General features: G+C 37.8%; 1 protein-coding gene across 4 annotated transcripts in view; it reads left to right on the top strand.

Moving 5' to 3' along the window:
• The window catches only part of RGS7 (regulator of G protein signaling 7), a 327482-nt gene that overhangs the window by 289426 nt on the left and 14845 nt on the right, over window positions 1-23211 (top strand). For 2 of the 4 annotated variants that reach the window (XM_045536993.1, XM_045536990.1), the window contains 7 exons: window positions 4188-4262; window positions 11070-11168; window positions 12381-12442; window positions 13423-13533; window positions 14648-14773; window positions 19674-19860; window positions 22533-22622. In XM_045536993.1, coding sequence (XP_045392949.1) covers window positions 4188-4262; window positions 11070-11168; window positions 12381-12442; window positions 13423-13533; window positions 14648-14773; window positions 19674-19860; window positions 22533-22622 — 750 coding nt within the window. The remainder of the gene's footprint in view (window positions 1-4187; window positions 4263-11069; window positions 11169-12380; window positions 12443-13422; window positions 13534-14647; window positions 14774-19673; window positions 19861-22532; window positions 22623-23211) is intronic. The other 2 variants (XM_045536992.1, XM_045536991.1) reach the window with 2 other exon arrangements.

A 23211-nucleotide genomic window follows, 5' to 3' on the forward strand; every position in this document is an offset into this window, starting at 1 on the left:
TGTTTAGTTCTGCCAAGAACAAATTACGCATAACATTTCGTGAGGATCTGGTGCCAGCTAGTGGTTATCTATTACATATGCTTCAAAAAGATAAGTGTCTTTTTTTTTTTAATAACCAAGGATGAAATGATCTTATGAAGACAAAAAATTGCTTTAAAACAACATTTTAAAAAATATTTATTGGCCATGTTGGGGAGAAACAACAGAATGTACATAAGAGTAGGTATCCAAAATGTTTTGTTGTTGTGTCATGCCCCATGTCAACTTCTACCTAGTCATTACATTCCTGTAGTGTGATTATTCCTGTGTCTTTTGTCCTTATTGAATTAAGAGGTTACTGAGGTATGGATTATGCCTTCATTTCTGTATCTCACCACTGATCACAAAATCTGACACTTAGATGCAGTTAGAAGTATTTCTGGAAGAAATAAAAGAATTCAAAAAAATGATTGCCATATTTCATTGGCCACAGTCTGTGACTTCCAGAAACAGTTGTTCTGGGCTTCTCAGCACTAAGTCATAACCTTAATTATTCTAAAGTATACTAGACAACTTTGGGCTTCGAAGCTTTTTTCATTGTCAAGAATTCCCTAGTTAACTTAGATATCATAGATCTACTCAACCATTAGCTCCCAAGAGGCTCATTAGAAATTACAAGAAGCTGGAGGGCCATGGAGACAAGCATCCCAGATGCAGTTTATTATTATATTTTTTAACCGTGTAGACATTAGCAACGAATTTTGAACTGGCAGATTTTATTTTCCTGGGATGGGAGCCGGGTTATAGAACCTATCTTATGGTTTAGTCTCTAACAACCTTGGCTTTTAGACTCAATGCTTTCTTATTAATTTGCTGATTAGTGGTGGTGTTAATAATCGGCTCAAGTGGGAATTTTAGATGTCTGCTAATGGTTCATTAATCAAATTTAAAAAGTCACCATCTTGCAAATTTGAGGTTGAAAATTTAATTCTCCTTGGGACTGCCAGTCAGACACATTCCTATGGGGAGGAAGGCCTTTCCACCTCGCTCCCTCAACGGTTGACACTATTAACTGGGGCCATTTGTTAATTATCCCACCTGGTATGAAGTAAAGTTGACTAGGATCCTAGCTGATTAAGGAAGGAGTTTTCGAGTTCAATTAATTCAGACTCCTCAGGTGTATAAAGAAAATAAAGTTCCTGTATTTTCCATGATTGGTCTATTTTCCTCAGAAACCTATTGGAAGGATAGATTTCAATGTGCGTGCGCTGTGTGCTGCCATCGTTTAAAGAGTTGGTTTAGATAACTCAGTCGCATGTGGATAAATGATTATACTTTCAGTTCTCCTCGGGCCTTCCCTGCTGCTGTTCAAGATTGGTTTTGGATAGGAGTTTGGGGTATAGAGGGGTTTATAAAAATTTCACTAGATTTAGGGGATATAAGTGAAGTTTTGTTACATGGATATATTGTATAATGGCCAAGTCTGGGCTTTAGGTGTATCCATCAATCGAACAGTGTACATCGGACCCCATAGGTAATTTTTCACTCCTCACCTCCTTCCACCCTGCCCTCTTTTGAGTCTCCAGTGTCCATTGTGTCACTTTGTATGACCATGTGTACTTGTCCATAAGCGTAGCTCCCACTTATGAATGAGAATATGCAGCAAATGGGTTTTTGTTCCTAGCCAACAAACATGAAAAGATGCTCAACGTCACTAACCATCAGAGGTTTTGTCTATATGATCTTGTGCAGTGAGGAATGAGGGCCAAGCATGCCCAGGGCATCTTCTAGATCCTTGTCCATTTCTGCTTTAGACAGGTTGGCATGCGTGGTCTGCTCCCAGGACTGCTACAACGGGTACCATCTCTTCATCTGGCACCCACTGCTGGAGTTCGTGTTCCAGAGAGCTGCTCCCAGCATGAAATCCCTGCACACGGTGGCCTTTGTCCCAACCTCATGATCCCATCCACCTACCCTTCTTCTCAGAACCACTGTGCCCTTTACCACTGGGGCATGTGACAAATTCTTCCCTGCTGCGTGTGAGCCTTAGGAAGCATTGCCTTAAGCACATCTTTCTTGTTAATGCTCATCCGATATTAAAGAGTCATGTTAGGTATGATTGCATGTGGGCTTCTATACGGGCCTGGGACTAGCTACCCCACAGGCTCCCTCATACTTGTCTGGGAGTTTCTGTCCCTCCCTCCCAATCTTCCTTCTTAAGGTTTCTTCCCCAGAGGAGGAAAACGAGGCACCTGCTGAGCTCTGAATCATACCTTTATCTCTCTTTCCTCCAGGTCATGAAGAAATATGCCTTCCCTTTCCTGGATATCATACCCTAATTATTCCCACCCTCAACGTTTAGAAGAAAATCTCCATGACCTCTCTTGCCATGCTTAGCTCTTGATATATTTAAAGGAGGTTAAAGAATTTCCATTCCTCCCCTTCCCCAATGGCTGAGGCTTAGGGAGGGAAGGCTGCAAAGAACTAGAAATGGAATAGAAATGAAAACATGAGCTTTCGTATTTTCAAAGCGTTATCTTTGTGGCATTGATCTTTATCTAGATCAATGGTTATGAACTCTAGCTGCATATTAAAATCACTGGGGGTCTTAAAAAAAAAAGAATGCCTAGATCAATCACAGGAAAATTAAATCAGAATAGCAGATATTGAGCAACCAGATGCTGAGAGAGTTTAAGTGCACTGCTGAGTGTCACTTAGTAAATTAGTCCCACTCAGCTGGGTGCTCTTCCTCCCCCTGCACTGCCAGGGTGACCACTGTGCTTTAGCTGTTTTTATTCCTAAGCAGATATACAAACCAAACTTACAATTTATTTAACGTTTATAGTGCAATGTGTGTTTGTATGGATATATTAAATATATTCCACTTGGAATCTTTGTGGAAAAACTAAAGAAAAAAATGCTTTCTTCATTTACTTCCCTATTTATCACAATATTAGGGTGGAGCTTTGCCTGAACAGCTATGCTATCAGGAAAATGTTCTGTGTCCTCATCATATAAAAAGCTGAGCTGCTTTGCTTGCCAGTGGTTGCAGAAAACATCTTAGTCTTCTAATCACATCATCGTTGCCTACTGTCCTTCCCCCCAACCCCATCCCAACTCCACAGAAGACTTTTCCACATTCGTAGTTTCTCTGGACTGACTTCCAAGGACATCTAATGCTTTAATTTTCTTGCAATCTGTGGGAAGAAATAGAGAAATTGAGCAGAGATGTACAACTCAATGTTTTTTACTATTAATAATACCAGAGATTCCTAAATCCTGTACCAAAAGGAAACACAGTCCACATAACCATTAACTTCTAATCACTTCTAAAAGATAAGTGCTATCTAAGGCCGTTTCTAGATTTACAAAAGCACGTATCTTTGAACCTCCTGCCTTTTCTGTTTCCGATTCATATTCTCTCCCTCGACTCCTTTCCTTTTCTCTGTCTCTCTTCTCTTTTTTTCTCCCTCCTCTCCTCCTACAAATATAAAAGGAGTTTGCAGCTGTTTCTGTGCAGCAGAAAAATAGTCCTGCCAAGATGAGACTCCTTAGTCTGTCAGAAAGCTCATACTTTTCCTCCCACTCCCCATTTTAAAGGGGTTCACCTGCCTTAGGGAAATGAAAAGGAAAGTTGAGAATTTATGAGAAGCATGGCCTACTGATTACCATTTTCTTTCTTCGTCTCCATCGTTTGAACCATGAACTCCATGGCACATTCTTTCTATGGAAAACAAATATTCCCAGTCCCTGGACTTCACAATCAATGTAAGAAAATTCACTCTGGGATCTGAATGTGCTGAACTAAATGCCATTTTAGTTTTCCATCGTGGGAAAAGCAGTCAGTCCCTAATAACAGTGCCGTGTTTTATAAAGAGGGCAGACTCCACGGGAGGCTGTGTGCAGATATCAGCAGGGGTGTTGTCCCACTTGTCTGTGGACGCTCGTGCTCTCTCGGCCAGGTTAGCAGCTATGAATACTGCCACTCACTGTCACATGCAAAGCTCAGTTTCTTTTTCCTGTTTCTCTGGGAGTTATTTGTGAATGGTATCCGAAGGCTTTTCACCGTGAGTATGGGGGCTGAGGTGTTTTATGACTGGCTGGAAGTGGCTGTGGCCGCCTAGAAAGCGTTGATGTGTGTCACTGTGGCATCTGGTCCGAACTGCACACCCAAAGATTCCTCTGTCTCTCTGTTTTTCCATTTCCAGCCTGGATGTGTAAATACTACGGAAGTGGACATTAAGAAGTCATCCAGAATGAGAAACCCACACAAAACACGGAAGGTACGTTCGTGCTGATCTTGGTGACGGGTGGCACTGTTTGCGTGACGTCAGCCATAAAAACGCTTTCCTCCCTTTGCTGGAGAATCTTCCCTGCTCTTCCTTGTCTTCTGCCCGCCGTCTGTCCTCAGGAACAGCCTCCTGCCGATTCTTGAGCAGCCCAGGGCCGAGGCGGGCACTGCCTGGCTCTCACAGGAGAGGAACAGGGAAGGGCGTCACCTCCAGAGCCCCAGAGATGTGGGAAAAAAGATAGAGATTACCTGAGAAAAAGAGATACTGAGGAGAAAAGGGCATTTTTAGGGAAAAGTCTGAGGAACAGGGCACATCTAAAAGATGTTTAATTACAGAAGGAATAGTACAAAGACCCCCTTTTAACTCCAGAATTTTGTGACATAGCCCTAAGAGAGCAGTTCTGTGTTTAGTGTCTATTATGCGAGAGAATACCTGAGGGGGGAAAAAAAAAGCTATCCTGAACTCAATGACGTTTTAAACAACCCTTTGCAAATGCACAGCAATAATATCCACATATTTTTTTAAAGTCACATGTACATGTAGACGACACTGTTATTCATTCCATTAAAAAATTCTTGCTGCACCTCAGGGCTCCGGCCCTAGCAGTCGCCCCGAGGACACAGCCCGCAGGCTGGGACCGCTGAGTTCCACAAAGTTCAAGGCCTTCTTTGTCCTTAAGTAGCCACAGTGTTTTCCAGAGTTTCATGTCCCTGCAGTAGGCACTAAACAATTTTTTTAGCCCTATTTCCTGTTGTCTTTTTCTTCCAGCCCTAGAAACACACACAGCCTCATGTTTAAAGGCCCAGTATGGTCCATGTACTTTTTCTTTCTTTTAAGTCGGTTTACCTTGATGTTAGGATGAAGCAGCCGCGGCAAAGAGCCGTCAAACCGATTCAGATGCGGGGCTCAAACGCCTTTGCCCCTGAGAACTCTGAGGGAAGGAGGCAAAGCCAGAGCAAAGCAAGCCCCTCCGCTGTTTCTCCCTGGCGGCCCAGCCTGCTCGGTCCCTTTCATCCTCTGTGCACAGCACAGCCTGCTGCACCGGGATGCACTCAGCTTTGCAGAACAAGATTCAAAAATGCTATCAGAAATCCAAACAGTGCATAAAGCCACCTCTCCCCACTTTGTGAACAGTCAAGAGTCGCTGTTCGAAATACTTTACGGGGTGTCATATGTCCACCAATAGACAGACTCAGACGTGCTCTGATTCAGAAGAAAAAGCATCTCGATTGCCAAGATGGCACTTAAACGTATTAAAGGGGTCATTTATAGTCTCTTTTTGGCACCGTGTTCAGTACTGATAATCTCCTCGGTGCTTCCCATGGCGGCCTTCTTTTCGAAAATTTGAAAAGCGCTCGTTGACAATGTTGTTCTTCACATACCATCAGCTTTCGTTTGATGATGGGAAACCCTTGAGGCATCCCAAGGTGAAATGCCATGAAGAAATGGAATCATTGAGATCGAGCTGTCTTTGTCTACGATGTGGTCTCACTTCCTGGGAATCAATAATGGTAGAACAACAGGGCCTCGCTGCAGAGCTGTAGAGCACTAAAATTTACCAGGGAAAAACAAAAGTCCTGAAAAAAATCCCACAGCTTGTAGCAGGCATACCTTTGTTTTCCACAGTTGGAGAAAACTGGTTTTCTCACCTTCTGATCAATATTGCCTCTCGTAGTTGGAAGTGTTGAATTTGCTAGAATCTCCACAGTTGACAGTGTTACTTTGCATAGAAGGTTATTGGACTCTAAGCCACGTGCGTGACTGAACCCACATTTTGGGTTGCCTCGCCTCTCTGCATCTCTCTCTGTGCCGGCTCTCTCCACGTGGTGTCAGATACAGACACAAACTATTCTCTAGTTGAGATAAGCAACCCAGAAAAAAAAAGATAAATATTTCCACACCAGTCCTAGTTAGAATAATCCCAGAGATTGCAGTCCACATAGAAAGGCAGAAAAGTTTTTTGCACTTTGTAGTTTCTATTTTACAATCTCTGTCTTAGTCTTTTTGGTTGCTATGACAAAATGCCTTAGACTAGGTAATTTATAAACAACAAAAATCTATTGCTCACAGTTGTGGAGTCTGGGAAGTCCAAGACCAAGGTGCCAGTAGATTCAGTATCTGGTGAGGGGTTGTTCTCTGCTTATAAGATAGCATTTTCTTACCATGTACTCACATGGAAGGGGCAAACAAACTCCCTCTGGCCTCTTTTATAAGGGCACCAATCCCATTCATAAGGGCTCCACCCTCATGACCTAATTACTTCCCCAAAGCCCCACCTCCTAATACCATCACATTGGGGGGGTGATGTTTTCAACATATGACTTTTAGGGAGACACAGACATTCAGACCTTCACAGCCCCCCCAAAAAAAGTAGGGGAGAATTTTTCTGCTGCAAATGTTAAGACATTAAGAAGATTTCACTTCTCTTCCTCTCTAGCCCTACCTGTTGCTAGTTGGAGGCCACTCCACCCTGCCCCCTATTTTAATACACTTCCATGTGCTAAAACATGCAAAGCCTTTCACATTGCAAATAATCTTCACCACTGGCCTGCCACAATAGCATCAATCTCTTTATCTCCTTTGTCCATAAAATAAGCCCTACATATAAAATTATATTCTTCATGGCTGTTTTCATTGTAGCCAATAATCTGGTTTAAAAGCTATCACTGGTCTCCAGGAAATGAACAGCTCTCAGATTGATGAAAGTGAGAGCTCCTGATGGTTACTTTTATGTAAGACAAAAAAGTGGAAACTGTACGGTAACTTCAGAACCAGAAGCCAGGCTCTTAGAGGACGACTTTAAGCAGTACCTGCCAATGGTTTGGGTTGTGGTCTCAAATGGGACCTCTATGACGCTTATGCGAAATGCACAAATGATAAAATAGTTACAGAAATGTGGCAAAAGAAGATAATTTATGGATCATTTTGCTTTTATGATACCACAGCTGCTGTGTTTTTCTAGCTTTCTTTTTACTTATTTTTAATCTTAGCCCAGAAACTCACTGTTAAAATTGTCAGCTATCTTTTTACTATAAGCACTGTTAACATGACCTGCAGGTTATTATTTTAAAAATTTGAGTAATTAAACCTAGGTAAAAAAGAATGGAAGGTTCAAGTCTCCTAGTCTTATGATTTTCCTTTTCAAAAGTTAATGTGATACACCTAAAGACATAGAAAATACTGGAAAGTGCAACTATTATGTAACTGGTGATCTTTCACTGCCTTATTTTTTTAGTTTTGCTTTATTTTTAATTGACAAACAATAATTGCATATATTCAATACACATATTCACCATGGAATGAACAAATCAGAGTAATCAGCATATTCATCACCTCTAATATTTATCATTTCTCTGTGGAAAGGATATTTACAATCTTCTCTTTTAGCTACATTGAAATATGCAACACATTATTATTAACTATAGTCACCTTGCTGTGCAATAGAACACTAGGGCTTATTTCTCTTACATAACTGTAACTTTGTGCCCATTGACCAAAGTCTTTCTTTTCCCCATTACCCACCCCTCAGCCTCAGTAACCACCACTCTACTTTCTGCTTCTGTGATTTTGACTTTTTTATATTCCACATATAAGTGAGAGCCTATAGTATTTGTCCTTCTCTGCCTGACTTATTTAACTAAACATAACATCCTGTCAGTATATCCATGTTGTGGAAAGTGACAGAATTGTCCTGTATTTCAAAGGCTGAAGAAATATTCCATCGTGTATATATAGCACATAATTTTTAATAAATAAATCTCAACTGTTATTTGAGAGTTCACAACGTTGTTTTGTTTAATCATGTTGAAATATGGCTAGTATCAGTTCATTTAGGCTATTTCTGTTTCTTCAATATAAACTAAATCTCTTTGTACTCCAGGCCCTATGCTTGCTATTCTTTTTTCTTCATAAGACTTATCACAATTTTAATCATATATTCATCTGTGTGATTATTTTATAACTGACTTCTTTCCTCTACACCGGGTTGTGGGTTCCAATGGAGGAGGAAGAGCATCTATTTTGTTTACAGCTATTTCCATACTGCTTAGCTCTATATCCAGTATATAGTAAGCGTTCAGTAAATGTAGAATGAATGAATGAGAGAATAAAGGAATGAAAGAAAAGAGCAAGTCCAAGCCGTTTAGCTCAGTCCTGCTAATAGTAAATTCAAAGCACATGGGCTAGTCCTTGTGTTGCAGTGGATGGCCAGTGGTGGGAATTGTGTTCCCAGGGATTGGTGTTAAGACAAGGTGGGGGGGGCTTGAAGGGCCCCACTGAAGATAGTGTGGAATTGGATAATCTCAATGGTTAAACTGTTAAAATCTGTTAAAGAGACTCTAAGTGCAAAATAATGGGGAAACACAAGGGAAAAACCAAGTTCAAAGGGTCCAGATATAAAGCTAAGAGGCAGTGTTAAGAGGATGTTGTGCCCAAGTGAAAGCAGATCAGGAACAAAATATATTTGAATTTAGAGATACTGAAAAGTTTTGATGATAGGCCTGAAAATGGACTCCTTTAAGCATCTAGATCTACCCTCGTGTAATTGTAATATTAAGGTCATTAAATATGAAATGTCCAATTTTGAATCAAAAGTGTAGCTTATTATATCACAAACAAGAAGCAGTGCAATTAATCAAAGTATGCACCTAAACTACCCACACAGTTTTGCCATCTCAACGGTAGCTTGTTTATGCCAGCAGCGAAGATACCTGGAGAGCGAGTGGTGATGAAATTGCGAAAGGCATTTTCCACGGCTGGTTGAGAACTGAGTATTTTTCCTTGCAAGAAGTGGTCCAAAGCCTGGAAGAAGTGGTAGTCAGTTGGTGCAAGGTCTGGTGAATACAGTAGATGACAGAGAGTTTCCAAGTCCACCTTCAGTAGTTTGAGCAGTGTTGTTTGTGTAAGCTGTGGTTGAGCATTGTCTTGCAAGAGGACTGGCCTGTCTCTATTGACCAATTTGGCTGTTTAATCGTAAGCTTCCTCATCATTTCATCCAGCTGGTTGCCGTAGACATTTGCTGTAATTGATTGATCAGGTTTCATGAAACTGTAGTGGATAATACCAGTACTGGATCACCAAATAGACACCATTAGCTATTTTTGATAAATATTTGGTTTTGGACTGTCTTTCGGCACTTCATCTTTATCCAAGCATTGTGCTGAATGCTTTCAATTGTCAAAAAGAATCCATTTTTCATCACACATAACAACACTGTGTAGAAGTGGTTCGCCTTTATGTCGTGACGGCAAAGAAAGGCAAGCTTCCAGACGATTTCTCTTCTGATGCTCATTTAATTCATGCAGAACGCATGTATCCAGCTTCTTTACCTTGCCAATTTGTTTCAAATGGTCCAATATTGTTGGAATAGTAACATCAGACCTTACTGCTAATTCACGTGTAGGTTGAGATGGATTTGTTTCCACTACAGCTTTCAGCTTGTCATTATCCACCTTGGTCTAAGGTTGCCCACATGGTTCATTTTCAAAATTAAAATTATCAACTTCTCAAACCATCAACATACTGTGCGTTCATTAGCCACATCCTTCCCAAACACTTCATTGATATTTTGAGCTGTCTGTGCTGCATTGTTTCCACGATGGAACTCATATTTGAAAATAACACAAATTTTTGACTTATCCATGGTTTCACAAAAATTGTTCTAAAAAAAAATTGAAAGATAATCACAAGACAAAACATGCATTTTAAAGACTAAGGGTGTACCTTCACAATAAATACAAAACAAGAAGTGTCAAAGTGAAATGTCAGAGATATCAATTGTCAAACTTAGTGCTTAAGGAAATTAGACATTTCATTGTTAATGACCTAATAGTTTCTTTGCAAGCCGTATCTCATAACTTTAATTTTGCAGGTCTCAGGCAGTTTTATTATGCCCTCATCCTTCATCCTTGTGTCCAAAGAAAAAGTTCTCAATAGCACACGTGAAATATTTTATTTAAAGGAATAATGCTTTGATATTAAAGAAAAAGTAATTTGGCATCTCCCTTGAGTTGACATGTGGGATGTCTCACTCTCAGTTGAGGGTAGTTTTTTTAATCCTTTTAGTCACCAGATATTTATTTATACTTATTAAGCAATAGGTCTTTCTCTAAAAAGAGTTTTAATCTAGTAGGTTTGACCTTTTCACAAATTATTAAAGAAAAGTACAGGGGCATCAAGAATTCCAAAGATATGTGCAGCCTTTGGGGTCACTGATGTTTACAAATGGCACCCAGTGGCAAGGCCAGTATTATGAAGTAAATAACCCGATACTGCTGTGGGAAGGTGGGAGCACTCTGGGGTGTCTTTGATTCCACCATCAGAAACAAAATCAGCAATAGAATTCTTCACCTCGTCACTCTCTGCAGTACTCCATTTTGCTCCTATGTAAACATTAGATTACTTTCTAATAATCTTCAGGGTTATTAAATTTCTATTCTATTCTATATCCACTTCTATTTTTTTCTTAAATTAATCCATATGTTATTTAGTGTTGACATTCTCCAACTTAGTATTCTCGGTCTACTCCCAAATTTTATCACACTCACCACGTTGTCTACATAGAATCAATTATTATGTGAAAGTTAATAATCTAACCACATATTTTTTGAAAGAGTTGTGTTTCTATTTTACATGCATATGATATTTAGGATAGTGATGTCTTTTGAATTTTGATAAGAAGGTTAATCAGATAAGCTTTGAGTTACCTTACTGAATTTATAATATAAAATTATTTTTCAGGAAGTCTGTGACTATAAGTAATTTTTGTCCTAAAATGTTTATTTTTTTATTTTAATATAGTCTGTCTACGGTTTACAAAATGATATTAGGAGTCACAGTCCTACCCACACGCCCACACCGGAAACTAAACCTCCAACAGAAGATGAGTTACACCAACAGGTGAGTCAACCCATAAGATGACCTGTTGAAGATTTGCAGAGTGATAGCTATAGAGACCCAGATAGTGAATGGTAACACTGGATATTTTAAAAGGTTGTATAGTAAGTAAACTGTTTCATATAGAAGATTTACAGTTAAAAGATAGTGAAATTATCTAATTTTAAGACATGGTTACTTGAAAATGTATCAATATATAGCAGTGATTTTTAAAACTCTCCACTCTTTATTTACTCCAATCCCTTTTCCTTTAACCAATTTTTAAAAATCACATACATTGATTTATATGTGACTCCAGCATCAGCAGTTATTTTGTACTCCAGAATTCTGTCTTAAACATGAGGGGACAAGAGGTTGGGAACATTAGGTCATACATTTCCCGTGTCCAAGGATGTGACATTATCCTCACAAAAGAGTGCTTATTCTTGTTTTCTACAGTTCTGATTTCTCTATACCTGTTGAAATTTTTCTTTATCAACACTGGTGTACGATCATGATGTATACTGCTTTTTTTTCAGCAATTGATCAATAGTTTTGGCTCCAAGTAATATTTCAAAGCAAACTCCAGTTTCCTTTATATCAAATAATAGTTAAATCTCTTGGTTGATTTAGTAATGGGTTTTTTTTTCCTGTTTTGACTCTTTCCTCCTAATATTTTATTTTAATATAGTTAATCAAGAGTGTAATATATACTTTTCTAGTATATTTATAATCACCATGCAGGGAAACTAATTCAGAGAGTTTTTAATTAAACTTTCCTGTGTGTAATTATGTCCATGTGAGCATTTTTCATGAATTGCTGACATAATTATTCTCAAAACACATATCATTGATTTTTTTTAGTATTAGAGGCAGGATTTATTTTGAAATTATAGTAACAAATAATAAGTACATGTGATTCTGGATTTAGGTTTTCACCATGAATAAATATTTAAAATCTCCATAACACTTTTAGAATAAAGCTACATTTTGTTAAAGTAGGCAGAATGTTCAAACTCATTGCTATTCTAAAGCGATATCAATTATGTTTACATTGAAACTTTTTTTGTTAACTCTTTAGGAGCCCCTTGCTTTTATTTATTTTTTTACCAACTTTGAAATTTTACTAACTTAGAATATACCCTTGTTCAGAATTGCCCAGTCTATCAGAATTTAAAGTTGAAAATTGTGAGAATGTCATTACTTATGTAACTACTTCTCTAACCCTCTTTGCAGATAAAATATTGGCAAATACAGTTAGATAGACATCGGTTAAAAATGTCAAAAGTTGCTGACAGGTGAGTATTTCAAGATGCCCATATAAACTGAGAATTTTCATACAACAATTAATCATGTTAAAATATGATAAGAGAACTGTTAGGAGAGGAGCTGAGATTAATAATTGGAATCCTGCAAATAATGTGATTTTGTTTTTCCTTTTGCACATAGAAACTTTCAAAGAAATCTTTTGCTGTAGTTTAAATGACAAAACGATCATTATTGTCTTAAATGCCTAGCAGTCCAATCCTTGTGCAACCAAGAATCAGATGCAGAGGATAATTCCACAGAGTTGAATCTTTTCACTCCTACTGGAAGAAATGAAACCTTCAATGTACTGGTTACCCTTTGGCAACGTGGAGCCTCTCTGCAAGCTTGTTTTAACATTCACAATCAACTGTTACTGCATGACTTCAGAATTTCAGTGAAACTCAGATTTTAAATATTTTCCTTTTCTTCATTTGAATCTGTTCTTAATGGCATTCATATTCTTCACTTTTGGACATTGCCAAATCCTACCTCTCCAACTTCTATTCCTTCTCCCTTTTTTAAATTTAAATGCAGACTTTTAAAAAAAATTTTTTTGTCAGTGGTTCTCCTTTTATCTAATTCCTATAAAGATTTTTGACAAAAATTCCCTTTTAATCCCTTCTCCAAGTTGGCTAAAATCAGTTCTGCTCTGGGTGGACTTGGTTAACCAAGGATTGGAACCGACCCTTAGTGCTTCTCTTCACGCACTGACTTTCCTGTTGCTTCATTCTGACAAAGAGATACTACTTGCATGGCTTGGGCATGGGGGATATGGAATCCTCGGCCATATGTCTGCCAAGAAGCACAAGTTGCTACATGCAGGTTATTGAAATGTAAAAGTTGCCATTGGATATCATTCTATAAGTGGGCAAGGATTCCTTGGTCACTTTGTGTCTCTTACTTTGGACAGGGTGTAACCCTAGTCAGAAAACTAAGGAAATTGGAAATGTTTTTTCTTTTTTCTCCCTAGTCTACTCGGTTATACAGAACAGTATTTAGAATACGACCCGTTCCTTGTGCCACCTGATCCTTCTAACCCGTGGCTATCTGATGATACTACTTTCTGGGAACTTGAAGCAAGGTAGGTGGCATTTTATCTCCCTCTCAAATATATCACTTTATTTCAGGGTCTGAGTAAAGTAGGAAGAATACTATAGCTGGTTAATTGTAAGTGTAGTTTTACTCTGTCTACACGGGCCCATGATATAACACTCTTGTTTTAGGTAATGGTTTATGAACCTTAGACATTTGCCTTTGCATTAAGATTTGCATTCAGTGGCCCAAAATGGAATAGTCAAAGTTGGTACCTTCAAAGAGTTTCGAAATGGATTAGTCAAAGTCAGGACCTTTGGTTCCTGAAATTTAGTTCATTGCTGTTAGCATCCCTGAAAATCCACATAGCCATGAAGTCCCATGTACTCAAGTAAAATGAAAGCTAAATCCATACATACTTAAGCCCAATGCTATGCCTTTATAAATTCAATTTTAAAACAAAATGAACTTACCATAAACACTTTAAGAGAAACTGACTTCTTAAGAAAATCAAAGCACAATTTAGAACTCCCTAGCTTCTTTCATGAGCTATATATAGGGGAAGAATTACATGATCAATATAGATCATTGCATATCACTTTACAAAAAGAGGACTAGTACACTGTAGCACTTTGCTAGATTGCATTTATGGACTGTCTCTTTTATGCCCAGCCATGGATCTTAAACACTGGACATGTCCAGAATTCTTCATCTCCAACTTAAAGATTTTATAGATAGGAAGCCAGAATCCCAAAGTGTCTTGACTCAGTCAGGACTAGGTCACATATTTATTTGACACCAGAGTCATAAACTAGTACTGAGACCTTTTGGTTACAATGCATTTCCCCCAGCACAATGTACCTCCATCAGACTGCATTGTGTAGTGGTTAAGAAATACAGCATTGGGATGAGAATGTCTGGATCTTTGCCCCTTATTACTTAGCACCTAAAACTCAATAAATGTTACGCTGTATTATTAATATCTAACTTATATCTCACTATGATTTCATGCAGAGCCATTAGTCAGAGATATGTATTTTTTCTGAAACATAAGTTAAAGATGGAAACTTCCAGGGACACATGATTTTTGAGGGGGACAGTAATAACACAAGCTAGGAATTCTAATGAAAGGAATGTATTTGGCTTTGTTTTATCTCCCATAGCAAAGAACCGAGCCAGCAGAGGGTAAAACGATGGGGTTTTGGCATGGACGAGGCATTGAAAGACCCAGTTGGGAGAGAGCAGTTCCTTAAATTTCTAGAGTCAGAATTCAGCTCAGAAAATTTAAGGTAAGACATGGTGCTTGCATCTTATGCTCTAATCCACAGAGACATTATCTATGATGTGTCTGGTTATTTTGGACTTAATAGACCAGTTAATTATTCTCCTACCAACATCATAATGATATGAACTCATTGAATTTATGCCACCTAATGAAAGGGAAAAAAATAACCAAGGCAAAGGCTATCCAATATATCAATTCCTTATAATAACTTATTTTTACACTGTCATTGGATCTTTTAACTCTATAAATTTAGTGCTTTTGAAATGAACTCCATAAAGAAGGGCAATATTTAGACTAATGTTTGGCAAAGGGGAGAATGGCTAATGACATCTATGCAATTAATTTAAAATATCACCTATTTGTCAACATTGGCCTTCTTTGCATATCATTTCTCAAGTACAATGAAGAAGAAGAGACTGGGCACCTACATCAAATAATTCGAGACAAAACTCTTGGGGCAGCTCATTTACTTGACACATTTAAATACAGCCACAGGGCAGTTGAGAGCAGGCCCATATGGAGCTGTTCAGGGGACGGGCTCCTGCTCTCCCCATCTGTTGTAAACATCATCCTTATATGTTTTTGAAATCTGCTAACTTAAGGGACACCTGGAAATTGCATTTTTAAATATGAGACATTAGAGTGGATTTTAATAGCTCTATTTATGATCATTAAAGTGAGTAATAACTTTCCGCTACATAAAACTGTTTTTCCAGGAGCTCTTTCATTCATTATTCTTTTGAAACGTGATATCCTATTTTTACTATTTTCATGGCTTATGCAGTCCTGTAAATTTCACTTATGGAAAGGTCTCAGCATTCGTTTATTTTCACTGGAAAGAAGCAGCGCCAGGCATTGTCACATTCTCTTCAGGAGATTTAACAGATGCCAATGCCAGACCATTCAGAACTATGTAGGACATTGACAGATGTCTCATGGATGAAGCAGGTGACCACGGACAGAACCTGCGGCAGTTTAATTCTCTATGTGTGCCTGTCGTAGCTTGTGGGGTGCAGCTTCCTATTCTCTTTCAAGTTCACGGGCACCAATCCTGACGGAACTTCTGCAAGGTCTACAGCTGCTAAAGATCTCTATTGGGCCTACTGAATGACATTTTCTATATTGAGCTCACATCATCAGTGATTGAGTGCAAGGATGCCAAAAAATAAAAAACAAAGCAGAGGTAAAGGATACTTTAGGCATTTTAGTGGACACAGAGATGGATTTACCTCTCAGTCTCTAAGTTTTTGAAATGATGCTGACAGCATGGGTGTCAGGATAAGGAAATAAACAAGTAACAAGCCAGCATCACTTAACCAAATGAAAGCAACTCCCGCTGGCATTCTCAGTTTTCTGTAAACCAGTACTAAGCTACTGTCCACCATCCCCTAAATCTGAGTCACACTTTGCTTCTACCTATGTATGCTTGTCACACACTGAGGGAGACAAAATGGTTCAGTTGGTCAGCAGGGCTGTTGACCATAAATAAGTCATACACTAACCTCTCAGTGCATCCTACCTAAGCAGCAGCTCTCTAAGGACCTTGCTACTGATGGCAGCGTGTCACTCATATGAGCGTTTTCTTCAAATATTAGGACAGGAAAGAAAGTGAAGAAACACTGCTTATCCATAACTACTTGTGCCTCACATATGACTCTGCTCTCTACTGTTGTGTTTTTGCTCATTCTTTTTTCAGGCAAAGCACCTAGCATAGAGCAGGTGCAAAGTAAATGCAGTAATACATTTACTTTTTTATCACTAAGTGCCTAAAAATATGCCAGGTACTCTGCAGTGCCCTCTACATAATTTATGTCATTTCACCCACTGGAAACCCAGTGAAATAGGCATTACCATTCCATTTTACTGTTAAGGAAATCAAGACTCAAAGACATCAAAATACTCATACACTGCTGGTAGGACTGCAAACTAGTACCTCTATGGAAAGTAATATGGAGATATCTCAAAGAACTAAAAGTACAACTACCATTTGATCCAGCAATGCCACTACTGGGTATTTACCCAAAGGAAAAAAAGACATTCTATAATAAAGACATCTGCACTAGGATGTTTATAGCAGCACAATTCTCAATTGCAAAGATGTAGAAACAACCCAAGTGCCCATCAATTATGAGTGGATTAATAAAATGTGGCACATGTATACCATGGAGTACTACTCAGCCCTCTCCAAAAAATGGTGAAGTAACATCTCTTGTATTATCCTGGCTGGAGCTGGAGCCCATTCTTCTAAGTGGATTATCACAAGAATGGAAAAACAAACACCATGTGTACTCACCAGTAATTGGAGCTAATGGATCAACACTTACATGCACATATAGAAATAACATTCATTGAAAATCAAACCGGAAAGAGTAGGGAAAAAGGGATGGGTAAATTCACACCTAATGGATATAATGAACACTATCTGGGGGATGGACACTCTTATAACTTTGACTCAAATGGTACACAAGTAATTTATGTAACCAAAATGTTTGTACCCCCATAATATTCTGAAATTTAAAAAAAAATTAAAAATTTTATAAAATAATTTGGCAATTTCACTGCTAGTAACTTACTCTTTGTGCATAGTTCCTTTTATATTTATAAACATATGTACAATGTTTATCTCTTTGATTCTGGTGGTAACAAAAATGTCAAAATAATTAGAGGAGGAATGATAATTTGTGAAGACAACTTTCTACAATGAAAAACAATGCATCTCATAGAGCCAGATCTACATATGTTGATATGAAAAAATCTACAAAATTTATTTTAAATTATAAAAGAGAAAAATAAACCTAGAATAGTAGCATTTGTGTAAAATAATTAATAAATAAATAAAATTTAAAAGTTAAAAAGCAAATAAAACACTTGGATTCCAGCTACTATGAAATAAAGGGGGTGAGATTTTAACCAATGCCACTGACATTCTATTAAGTTATTGCAGTGATTACTGTAATGATGAGGATAAGAAAGGCAATGGTGCTGTTAGGAGACAGTGTGAGGAGTGGTATGAGCGTGTCGTCCACTGCAGACTATCCAGGGGCAAACCCCAGCTATGACACTAATAATGAGCAACCTTAAAGAAGTCACTTAATGTTCGTATGCTCAGTTTCCTCTTCTCTAAAATGGGGAAAATAATAGAACTTACTTTGTAGAGTTGTTATGGGAATTAAATGAGTTAATACAGGTAAATTACTTGGAGCAGTGTCTACACCTACATGTCCGTGTAGGTGTTGTCGTTGTTAACTACTCAGCCTTTTGATATTTTACCCTTATTTCCAGGTCCATTTCAGATGTCACTGCATTTATAATAGCTTTTCTAGACCCCCCTTTTCCAAGCCAGCACTTGCCCCAGCAGAAGGGCTCTGTCCTGCTGGGCACTCCCAGACCACCCAGCTTGTTCTCTTCCTAGAGAGCGTTTCCTGTGCTCCTTGGTATTATGGCCATTTGAAGGGCATATCTTTTTCTCTACGCATTCTTTGAGGACAGGGACTTTCTTTTGATTGTGTTCAGAGAATGCCGGGGTGAACTTGAATGAGCATGAATTACAATGCAGCACACACGCCCCCTCAGACTGCACATGGTATTCTCATTAGAGTACACAGTGTTCAAATCCATGTTTTAAGGGGGAATGGTCTTGAGCCTTCCTTTCTAGATGTCATAATAGTAGTTTCACATTTAAAGCACTGTCCAAATTGGATTATCTGTTACATATATCTGCAGGAAAATAAAACCTGGAAATGCAAACTCAAAAATCACTAGACTGAGTAGTATTTGATATTCTAATTCTAGCTCAAGTGCTTCATTACCAATTTCTGGCCTTTTGTTAATGCCCAAGTTAAAACTTAGTAGTTACAAAGATACTGCTTATCACCTATGCCTTTTTTAAGACTCTGTGGCCTGAAGTTTCCCGTGTCTCTGGGTCTTCTCCATTTCTTCATTGCAGGCACTGTCAGAGCAATGACGGTGCCTATGGAGGATAATGTAGGCCTAGCATTTCCTTTTTCAAGTATGATTTTTTTCTGTTAACATATACAGACTTATCTTTTCAACATTATTTCTAGATCTAACCGAAAAGATACAACCTAGAGCAAAATTTAAAGAAATGCAACCCATTATTACAATGTGGCATCTTATCAACTAGACTTTGCTATTTGCTGTTATCAACTGAAACATACTCTTATATTCTTTCAGTAAATATATTCTATATACAAGTATGTATTTAGAAGTAAGAAGTCTTCATGACTTCTGAATTGCTGTGACACCTCTGTGAATTGAAGTCTTTCAAAGAATTGCATATGAAAGCATACTGCTTCTGTCAGTCCACAACTCTCTCAATTAAATAGCTTAAAATGAGTTAATTTTCCTGATTTTTCCAGCCAGGGCCTTTTCTGATCTTGTGTCCAGGCCTCTTTTAACTGCAGCAAATCTTCTTAGTAATTCCCTTACCAGGTAGAGCAGAAAAGTTTCTCCTCCATACTAGCCCTCACTGTTCAGACAGACAAAAGATCCAAAGAACACAGTGTAATACACTGGTTTATCCTCCCTATTGGATACTGGACATACCATACCTTTAATTCCCATCAAACTCCTCCTCCCTTCTAATAAATGATTAGCAGTGATACTTTTCTTCTGTGAAATTAAAATTATACAGGGCCCTGGCAGACCTACTTTTAACAACCAACACTTAAAAGAGATTATTGTTAATAATTTCTTGTGAAGAATTTTATACCTTTGAATATAATTAATTGGGAAAAAAATCAGTGTAGGTCTGATATTGGAAGCCGTCAGAGAAAGTGAGTTTGCTGTTAGACCTCACGGTGAGCTGCATGATCAGTAAGTATCACAACAACGTCCAGAGTATGAGCCCTCAGAGTAACTCCTGGGTGTCATGTGTCACCCAGGTTCTGGCTGGCGGTGGAGGACCTCAAGAAAAGGCCAATTAAAGAAGTGCCCTCGCGAGTCCAGGAAATATGGCAAGAATTTCTGGCTCCGGGAGCTCCCAGTGCCATTAACTTGGATTCCAAGAGTTACGACAAAACCACGCAGAATGTGAAGGAACCTGGACGATACACATTCGAAGATGCTCAGGTTGGTCCGTGGGGGGCCCTCATGTCGCAGATGTGCTCCTGAGAAGTTGACCGTTGAGATATTTTAGTTTTCTTTTCATTATAACTGGCAGTTATTTATTTCTAACATTTTCAATTTAGGTAACTGTAAAATACTCTAACTGATCTAGAAAACAACAAAGACACTTTAAAGTGAATAGTTTTTTAAAGCCTGGGAATGTTTTCTGAATTTGAGGATTTTTATATGAGATTTTCCTAAGGGGGCATATTTGAAATATGTGAAAACTTTTACTTCATTTTCTATTCTTTGTCCCCTAGTATGTGAGCAGACACTATGTAACAATGACCCCAACCTGGGAACACGTGTTTAAAATCTTTAAGCTGTCTTCAATGTGGAAATTCAAAACTTCTGACATTCCTAAATTATTCATTATTACAAATTGTCAGAACGGAATTAGCTTAAAGTTATGTCAAACTCAAACCACTTTTGTCTCTGATGAAAAAAAGAAATAGCAGATTCAGGTATTTTATTAATTGTTCAAGTTAATTTTTTAGTCTATGGAAAGAAAAAAATTCAAAACATGCATACTTCGTCATTTCTTAAACTTCCGTTGGAGAAGAATATCAACTCTAAAAATTATCTTGTTGTTTAATAATAACACTCCTAAAATAAAATATAGAAGCCGAAGAGTGAGATATGCATATGTCCTTCCTTATTTCCACTCTCTGTAGAAAATATATTTCTGCTTGGCTTTGGTTTAAAGAAATTAGTGACTACGTAGAAAACTAACACAGGATTTAAAAGCTAACCAGACACCCGTCCCCTATGGCCAGCCACGGTCTCCTATGTGGAAATAATTGCATTCTGCAGAGACACCTGACAGAGAGCAGGGTAGAAGTTCTGATCACGTCTCTGCTGATTTTCCTTTCTTTCAATTCAAGGTAAAATGCCAAGCATTTTTCTAGAGCCAACAATGTGTAAAATGTTTGGAATGCCCTTCCAGAGGCCTAAAAAAACCCCATTTCTTTGTTATCTGTGTCCTTTCAAAATATTCATGCGTAATAGGGTCCTCAAAAGGTAAAAAGAAAATATTTTCTGTAGAAAACATTACCACCTGACTCTAGGTTTCTTTTTCAATTAAGCTCAGATATTTAACTCCAGTTCTTCTGCGTGTAGTTTTTAAAAAATCCTATCTTCAAAGATTAATAATAGAAATTTCTCCCATTGTTTGAGATGCAATGTTGTGAGTAAGCAAGAAAATTCTGGAACTGAATGACCTAGGTTCTGATTTGAGCTCTGCTCTGAAACCTCTGCAACTACTTCCCTTCTCCATGCCTCAGTTTCTTCATATGTAAAATGGACATATTAATGGTTGCCAACTTCATCAGGGTTTTATCAGGATTAAATTAACCAATACAGGTAAACCCTTAAAAGGGTACGTGGTATGTACTGAAGTATATTTGGGCACTTACTATGCACATCCCATACTCTGATTTATTATTTCTTTACTCCTCACAACAACATTATTTTGTAGATTACAAAATTTAGGATCAAAGAGATGAATAAATTGGTCTAAATTTACACTGTAAGTGGTAGATCTTGAGCAAGTTAGGATCTGAATCCCAAAATGCTTAACTCCAAAACCAGACCTTGTTCCACTTTCCAGAGAAATTCTGATACGGTTCCAAACTTAAGGTACTCTTGAAAATCAACCTTGAGCTATCTTGAGGCTTCATCCTGAATGTCTCTAAGTGGATTACAGTAACTTCAAATTATTGCTGGTGTATTTAAAACCAGAGAAATGAAGTCATTTCTTAAAATACGTATTTTCTTCAAACAAAAAAGAAATTGGACATCCAGGATACTCTCCAATAGTTCAAAACTCTATATTTAACTGCTATTTCACTAGACTAGGAAGATCAAGGAGCATTTAAGCTCCTCTGAGCTGGAGTAGACCAGAGCACAATCTCTCTAAATTGGGCCAAGACTGAATTGGATAAATACATATTTTCCCTTTGACGTCTTTGTTTACCAATATTCATCATCAAAATAGAACATTGCGGACTTCTTAGAGGTGAATGATTAAATATTTACCTAATCTGTCGCTGAATGCATAAAAATACACAAATTTAGAGATTTAGCAATTAAATATCACAAAATTTATTTTTGGACTTGTGCTCTGACCCAAAATGAGCGTGGATGACAATTTTCCATATAATTTGTACGTAAGCAATCATTCCTCCGGGCAGTCTGCTCCCTCCCGGTAAATGTAGAGGCCAAAGGTATCCAGGACGATGACTCAGTCTTAAACTTCATATCATCTGCTTGTGGCCTGGCATAATTTTAAGAGATAACAGATTTATTTATATTCTCAACTGATCTATAAAAATCAATAACTTGATCTGAAGCTATTTTATGACATTCTTTTAACCAAATTCCACTTCTTTTAAATGACTGGATGTGATTTACCTCCTGGGTAACTTCCAAACAAATTTAAACACTGATGCATGAATGAGACAATGAATTTGAAGATCTGAATGTCCTGTAAACATAAGGTATTCCCATCAGCGTTATCATTACCATTTTTAGCGGCTACCAGATTTGGTCTTTAATTCCATGTGATATTCTTATCATAGTATTTTGTTTTTCCCGAGAAATAATACAGAAGCACCTCAATCATTATTTCTTTTTAGGAGCACATTTACAAACTGATGAAAAGTGATTCCTACCCACGTTTTATAAGATCCAGTGCCTATCAGGAACTTCTACAGGCAAAGAAAAAGGTATTGGTTCTTTGTGACCTTTTTTGACCTAATTCTCAGTTGTAATTATTTGGAGTAATTTCCTCTGCTGAGCCCAGGGTATTGGACGAATGGTAAGTGAACATATTCCAAGACCCTCCCTCAAACCTTTGCATTTTATAAGGGCCATTTAAGTTGTTTTTGTTTTTGTTTGTTTATGGCTTACTGTATTATTTTTTGTTTGTTTCTGCTGATGTTCATGCTTTACAAGTTTATTAGAAGCTATTTTCATGTTTCATGTTAGTCTTCTGTATGCTTAGTTTAAGAAAATCAAAAATTACAATAAGGAAAAGAAAGGAACAATGTCATTAGGTGAAAAAGTTGAAGAGGGTATTTTTCTTTTTTTTTTTTTTTTTGTCTAGTAAGTTAGAATGTATGTTTTGAGACACAGACCTCATAAGTAAAAATAGACCCATTTTTTTCAATGATAGCTGCCAAAGTAGTAATGTTTGCGTTTGCATATTTTCATGTGGCATTTATCCTACATCACTTAGTATCCTTACAATAAATTTTACACACCTAAGATGGTAGCCAAGCACATTCTGAAAGCATTGTAGTAGACCTCATTATT

This window comes from Lemur catta, chromosome 25, assembly GCF_020740605.2.
Source record: "Lemur catta isolate mLemCat1 chromosome 25, mLemCat1.pri, whole genome shotgun sequence".
In the NCBI taxonomy this organism is placed as follows: Eukaryota; Metazoa; Chordata; class Mammalia; order Primates; family Lemuridae; genus Lemur; species Lemur catta.